This window comes from Nicotiana tomentosiformis, chromosome 6 (assembly GCF_000390325.3).
Source record: "Nicotiana tomentosiformis chromosome 6, ASM39032v3, whole genome shotgun sequence".
Lineage (NCBI taxonomy): Eukaryota > Viridiplantae > Streptophyta > Magnoliopsida > Solanales > Solanaceae > Nicotiana > Nicotiana tomentosiformis.
The window spans coordinates 72369268-72377035 of record NC_090817.1 but is presented as its reverse complement, the minus strand read 5'-3'; the positions used below and the strand labels follow the sequence as shown (position 1 = coordinate 72377035).

At 36.3% G+C, this 7768-nt stretch overlaps 1 protein-coding gene across 1 annotated transcript; it reads left to right on the top strand.

The window, feature by feature from the left end:
- Nucleotides 1-2415: 2415 nt before the first annotated feature.
- Nucleotides 2416-5445, top strand: LOC104105823 (uncharacterized). Its single transcript, XM_070177469.1, has 3 exons — nt 2416-2600; nt 2717-2812; nt 3161-5445. Exon 3 carries the CDS (start codon nt 4643-4645, stop codon nt 5426-5428), a length of 786 nt encoding a protein of 261 aa, XP_070033570.1. The 5' UTR covers nt 2416-2600; nt 2717-2812; nt 3161-4642; the 3' UTR covers nt 5429-5445.
- The last annotated feature ends 2323 nt before the right edge of the window (nt 5446-7768 follow it).

The window sequence follows — 7768 nt, the reverse complement described above, 5'->3', positions numbered from 1 at the left end:
AAAATGACTTTTGGACAGGAATTTTCATTCATTTCTCAAATTTTCAAGACCTAAAACACAAGAGGCGATTTTCCAAAGACTATTTCTTCCCCAAATCATAGGTAAGTGATTCTAAACTGGTTTCTTTCAATCTTTCACTACATTTTACAAGATTTCAACCTAAAATCTAAGGTTTTCATGGTAGAATTAGGGGTTTTGGGTAGAAACTAGGGATTTCGGAAATTTAGGGATTTAGACCTCAATTTGAGGTCGGATTCCAAAACCAATTATATATTCGGGCTTGGGGGTGAATGGGTAAATGAATTTTGGTCTGAACCTCGAATTTTGACCAAGCGGGCCCGGGGTCGATTTTCGACCTTTGGGAGAAAATTTGGAAAATCTAAATTTATGCAATGTAATTGATTCCTTTAGCAATATTTAATATTATTGAGTCATTTTTGAATTAGATACGAGTGGTTTGGAGGTGAATTCTAGAGAAAAAGCTGTGATTGAGAATTAAGTGGACTTCGGAGCGAGGTAAGTATTGTGTCAAATCCTGACTTGAGGGAATTAGGAACCTTAGATTACTTGCTAAGTGAAATCCATGTGAGCGGCGTATATGTGAGGTGACGAGTACTTATGCGCCGCCAATTTACCTATTTTTCCATGTTTCTCAGTTTTTCTTATATTGTCTCATTCCTATGCCTAATTGCTATGTGTTATACTAGTGTTGTTCAATTTATCATTCTTATCACGTTTACGGATTTTCTGGCGATAATTGAGTTTTTATTTCAAAGTTGAGATTGATGTTATGGAAATAAATATTGAAGTAAGGTTTGTACTTGTTATTCTATCTCCCTGTTATTATTTATGCATTGCATTATGGTAAGGGAGAGTGTTAATGCATGAAGGGTGATGCCGTGCCATATTGTGAGTGTTAATGCACGAAGGGTGATGCCGTGCCATATTGTGAGTGTTAATGCACGAAGGGTGATGCCGTGCCATATTGTGAGTGTTAATGCACGAAGGGTGATGTCGTGCCATGATATGAGAGTTAATGCATGAAGGGTGATGCCGTGCCGTTTCTAATAATGTTATGGTGAGATTGAGAGTAAAAGCACGAAGGGTGATGCCGTGCATTTTTTCTTACTGTATTCACTATTCCTGTTGATTCATGGTATATTGTCTGCTTCGGTGATCATTCTGTTGTATTCCTTTATCTTGTATTCCCCTCAGTATGTTCCCCTCCCGACATTTCCTGTTTAGTTCTTCATTTTCTGTTGTATGTTTATACGCTGTTAAATTGTACAGGTTGATTTGTAGGTGCCTTGCCTTAGCCTCGTTACTACTTCGTCGAGGTTAGGCTTGACACTTACCAGTACATGGGATCGGTTGTACTGATACTGCATTCTGTACTTTCTGTGCAGATTTTGATACCGGCTCGGGTTGATCGAGATTTTACTATTGGTCCACTGTCCGGAGACTCAAGGTAGATCTGTCGGCGTACACAACACTTGAAGTCCCCGTCTATCTTTTATGTTCTACTGTCTATTTCATTTAGACAGTTGTATTTCTTTCAGACTATTACTTGTAGTAAATTCTAGAATGCTCGTGAATTGTGACTCCAGATCCGGGTGGTAGTAATTAATACAGTTTTATGATATTTCGCACTTATTATATTTCATCTTAGATAATTATTGTTAATTACTGAATGGAAATAAGGAATTGGTTTAATGATTCTCTAACGTTGGCTTGCCTAGCAAGTGAAATGTTAGGCGCCATCACGGTCCCGTCAGTGAGAAATTTCGGGTCGTGACAATCAAATATCAGTGTGTATCGGAGTAATGCAATTCCCGCTTCTACAGAAGATGTTGTATTCTTTTTTAGAATTGATTTACTCTTCTTTTATTCTGAGCACATTCAGAAATCTGATCAATGGTTGAGATTGCTTTTTTTTTTTTTTTTTTTTTACTGATTTTACATATATGCTGGTCAAGTATTGGAGGCAAAAATAAATAAATAAAAAAGCATTGGAAGCAGGGCGGAGCTACAGTTGTGGGTGCGGGTTCGGGCGAACCCAGTGACTTTTTTCAAGATCCTGTATTTGTATTGAAATATTTACTACATTATATATATATATATATATATATATATATATATATATATATATATATATATATAAAACTGTCGAAATCAGTAACAAAAGTGGTCTGGGTTCAATGGTAAGGGGGTCTGGGTTCGCTGTGAGACACCCGAGTTCGAATCCCTCTGTAAGCAGAGTGCTATCATTATTCTTATAATATTTTTAGAAATCACAAACTAAATGAGTAAACGACGACGTTTTCCCAAACAACTCCAACGACAATTCCACTGACTTTCCTCTAAACTAACATTTTAAATAGCTTTTTTCTTTCTAATAAACAAAAGAAAAAACTCTAAACAAAAAGTAAAAAAACCGACGCCTTCCAACTCCAAACAAGGACGAACGAAAATCCCAAATCAAAACAAAAAAAGCTAGGGTTTCTCCGCCTCTGTCTGTGACCGTGTGACTCTGTGACCGTGTGAATCTGTCTCTATTGACCGATTTTTGCTGCTAATTGCTACCACTTTCTCCCTTACAAGTTAGACCCTTCTTCCTTCTTCAATTCTTCTTTTATGATTTTTTGCTTCATGTTTTTCTCTTATATTTTATATTTAATATTTTATACAAAATCTTATTTTTAATCTTTGATTCTAGGGTTGCCCACATTTTGACCTCTATTCTCTTTATCAATTTGTGCTTTCCAAAAGTTCAAACTTGGAATCCCAAATCCCCGACAAGCTGACCGACAAGGTATGTGGTCCATTGGTCCTACTTTCTTGTTTTTAGTTTTTTAGTGAGACCAACTTGCATTTGGGTACTACTCAGAGATAAAATTTTTATTATATTTTATATAATAAATGTGGGAAGCAAGATTATTAGTTGTAACTGTTATTTCGGTGTTTAAGATTTGAAAACAAATGAAAAGTTGAATCACTATTCGAATCATTAGTCAAATATGTAATATGTTGCTCTAGTATTATTTTCACATAGGCTAATACTAAATAATTTGTAAAAATATACTCAAGCACAAAGCAGCCAAGATTTGAAGTATTGTGAAACATACAACTTGAAGTGTAATTTGTGTTTTATGATTTTTAGGGTCTACTAGCAAAAGTCGATATGATCACGAGTTTTTACAAAGCTCAAGCTTCTGCAGCTTCTTCTAGCTCTCCTTTGACAAGTTCACCATGTCCAGTTATTAATAACAATATTAATCATTTCCAAGCATCGGATAAAGTGTTGGATTATGAGCCCGATCCCGCTGAGAAAAAATTAATTTCAGAATATCCTCCTAATTTATATGACCGAGTAAGGAGAAATTATATACAAAATGGACTTTGTCAACGTCGTGATTTTGTCTTTCCAAAAAGAAATTTTGGAGGAATAATGCGTTACTTTAATCCTGAATGGTTTAAAACTTCATGTTCTCAATGGTTAGAATATAGCATTAAACAAGATGCAACATTTTGTTTATATTGTTACTTGTTTAAAAATGAGGTTGGAGGATATGGAAAAAATGTAGGTGATGCTTTCACAACAGATGGTTTTAGAGGTTGGAATAAAGGTTTAGAAAGGCTTAAATCATATGTGGGTGACGTGAATAGTGTTCATAACCGATGTTTCAAGATGATGCTAGATTTAATGAACCAAGCACAATCCATTCTAACTTCGTTGGACAAGCAATCTGAAAAAATTAAAAGTTAACATCGAGTTCGCTTGAATGCTTCAATTGATGTGATAAGATATTTTTTGAAAGAAGGAATGCCTTTTCGGGGCCATGATGAGAGTATAACTTCTACAAGAGAAGGCCATTTTTTAGATCTCTTAAAATGGTATGCAGATAGGAAGGAAGATATGAAAAATGTGGTATTAGAAAAAGCTCCAAAAAATAATACCATGACTTCTCCTGATATTCAAAAAGATATTGTGAATTCTTGTGCAAAAGAAACGGTGAAAGCAATTATTGAAGACTTGAATGAGGATTTTTTTGGAATATTAGTTGATGAGTCTAAGGATGTCTCTCATAAGGAACAAATGGCTCTTGTTCTACGCTATGTCAACAAGGAATGTGAACTTATTGAGCGATTCCTTGGTCTTGTTCATGTTAAAGCTACTACTGCACATGCATTACAAAAAGCAATATATTTTTTGCTTTTACAACATTCATTGAGTTCATCTCTAATACGGGGATATAAAGAAATACCATGATGTAAATAATATTTTTGACATTCATGCTAATGTTTTGAATGTTGTTGGAGGTTCTTATAAGTTTAGGGAGATGCTTAGAGATGATCAAGCTAAAAAATTAGATGAGTTATTAGTGCTTGGTGAAGTACATACAGGAAGTGGATTAAATTAAGAATTTGGGCTTCAAAGACCAGGTGATACCCGTTGGGGATCACACTTTAAGACATTGCGTAACTTTATTTCTTTATTCTCATCGGAGTTCTTGCAAATGAGGGCTCAAATTATCAGGTGAAAGCACAGGCAAAAAGTCTAGTGGAAGATATAAGATCTTATGAGTTTGAGTGTATATTACATTTGATATTTAAAATATTGGCAATTACATATGATTTGAATATGGATCTGCAAAGAAAAGATCAAGATATTGTTAGTGCTATGAAACTTGTTGATTTCTCAAAGAGGCAATTGCATACAATGAGGGAATCTAAATGGAATTCTTTGATGGAAGATGTCTCTTTGTTTTATGATAAAAATGGTATTGTGATCCCAAAAATGGATGAGAAGTATGGTCTTGGAAAGTCTAAGCGTAAAAGCTCAACTATTTTATATTTTTATCATTTGCATGTAGATGTTTTTTGTGCTGCTATTGATTTGCAACTTTCAGAGCTTAATAGTCGTTTTAGTGAAGTGAATACTGATCTTCTTCTTGGTATGGCTAGTTTGAGTCCCGATGATTCTTTTGCAAGTTATGATAAAAATAAGATTATGAAACTTGCTACATATTATCCAAATGAGTTCACTGCTTCTAAGCTTGAAGATCTTAGTCGTGAGCTTGACAACTATATTGACTATGTGCGAGAAATGAACAATGCATTCTCTAACTTGAAAGAGCTTGGCGATCTTTCGAAGACAATGGTCAAAACAAATATTCATAAGACATGGGGACTTGTTTATTTGCTTGTGAAACTGAATTTGATATTACCTGTGGCGACTGCAACGGTCGAAAGAGCTTTTTCTTCAATGAAATTTATTAAAAATAACTTGCGAAGCAGGATTGATGATGACTTTTTGAATGATTGTATAGTTTGTTATATAGAGGGTGAAGTATTTGAAAGTGTACCTAATGATGCAATCATTGATCGTTTTCAAAATATGACAAGTCGTCGAGTGCAATTGAAATGATAATGTTTATATTCATATATTGTATTTGTATGGTTCGTTACTTTTTAAATATATATTAAATATCGATATTCATTGTTTAGTCAACTAGTTATTGTATATTAGTTTTAGGTCATCGTCTTATCTTAAAATTTAGAACCCATACACTTCAAATCCTAACTCCGCCTCTGATTGGAAGAACTTAACATGGTGCACACATATTAGGTAATTACTGCTACTAATTACTAAAGTTGGTTTGATAAAAATCATAGAAGAAACCAGGTTTAATGTGACTATCAGGTATAATGCAGCTGAAGTTTATGTTCCACCGAGAAATCAAAGCGTGAAGCCACCATTGCTGGAAAAATGTACTAATTGATAGGTAACGGGTCTCTATGCTTATGCTAGCTGGTGGCATTGAAAATTTAGCATATGATTAGCTAATCAAAACATATGTCTATACCGATAAAGATATGTTCTTGTATTTTGGCCGGATTCAAGAATATGCATGCCCAATTTAAAATGAGAAAAACAATGTACTTCACGACTGTGAAATTAAAATAACAAACATTCAATGTTATATTGGTGACAAAAATTGAGAATTTATTTGTGGCACTAGACGATATTTTGAAAAACGAGTCGAACAAGGTCTCATATTCTATCTTTCTATCTATCCATCTATCTATATCTATATCTATTTATCTATATCTATATCTATATTATTATAAAAGCATAAATATTTTATACTAAATATTGAACGACTAAAATATCCCCAAAATATTGACCGACGTTTTTACCCTTTCAAAGTTAAATAATTCATTCAAACAACTAACTTGATATTGGGTAAATTTTGTAATATTAGGACTTTTGATATCAGCTAAAATTTGATTTCTATGAATATTGTTCTGTTTTTATAGGAATCTAAATTTGAAAAGGATCGAATTACGTGGTCATAGAATCTGAGTAGGAATGTGTGTCACGATGGGGAAATTTTCCATTGACGGGATCGTGATGACGCCTAACATTTCACTTACTAGGCAAGCCAACGTTAGAAAATGCCGAAAAGACTCCTCAACTCTACCAAATCTCTATCACTTTCTTCTACTCCTTATTTTTGAATTCAAAAGATGGCGAAAACATCGCAAACCGTTCCTCAGAAAGAGAAAGCTTCATCTTCACATTGTGCCGCCGATGAGACACCGGCGGAGCCACGGCCAGAGGAGTGTGTCCCCGAGGCGTGCGTCCTTACTTCAGATTTTAAAGTTGATAAAGGTTCATCGGTCCCTGGCCGGTGTGAGCCGGTATCGAGGTACATGTGTTCGATTACTGAGAAGCACCTCGATCTGTTAAAGAAGGACTGCAATTGGGGGAAAAAAGAAGTGATAATACCTGCCCCTGACGAAGACATCACTTCTCACATGAAAGGGTTTTTGAATGTATATACTTACCCTTTCACTTTGGGTCCCCTCGATTCCATCGTTATCGACTTCTGTCGACAATATCAGGTAACCTTAGGCCAGGTCCACCCTTCTTTGTGGCGGATCGTTATTCTGATCCGATATTTCGTGAGCAAAATCGAGGGGATGTCGTTCACCCTCGATCATCTTATCTGGCTGTATCGTCCCCGACTTTTTCGGGGAGGGTTAATAAAACTCTAGCGTCGGGCTACCAAGGCTTTGTTCTCGAGTATTGACGAGGATAGGGACCGGGGTTGGATGAGCAGGTTCGTTCGAGCAAGGACTTCGGACCTGATCCCGACTGAAAAGATGCCCTTCCCCGAGGAGTGGAATTTGAAACGTAAGTGTGATTTTGCTATTGCTTCTATTTTGTTCTTTCATTTGTTCTCTTATCGACACTCCTCTTTTCGTGATGTAGCGGTTCCCTGGATGCCCGGAGCGGTTTCCGACCTCAAGAATTGGGTACGGGATCTTGTTTCGACTTCCATATACGCCGAACGCTCATGGCGTGATTTGTCTAAGGGTCGGTGGGAGGCCAAAAATCACGGTAAGCTCATTTCTCGGACTCTGATGAGGCATTTCTCGATATTTTTTATAAGGTTTCCTATGTGCAGGTTTGGGTAAGGACACGGTCTTGAGACCTCTGTCTAATGAGGAGGATGTCTCGACCTTCGTTCCAAAGCCGGTGAAGGAAAACAAATGGAAGAGAGCTTCGTTGCCCAAATATCCAAAACCGAAGAAGAGGACGGCTCGTAAGCCGAACAAGAATGTTATTCCTTTGACCGTAGAATCCGTTTTGCACCTAAGGGATGAGGAAGAAGAGGAAGAGGATAATGAGTCCACGCTGGCGGTCCAGACGAAGAGAGCCACTGATGCTTCAATGCCGGCTGGATCGATGATGCCCTAT

Coding starts and splice junctions, on each gene's coding strand:
- LOC104105823 (XM_070177469.1), top strand. CDS start 4,643: ATGGATCTGCAAAGAAAAGATCAAGATATTGTTAGTGCTATGAAACTT.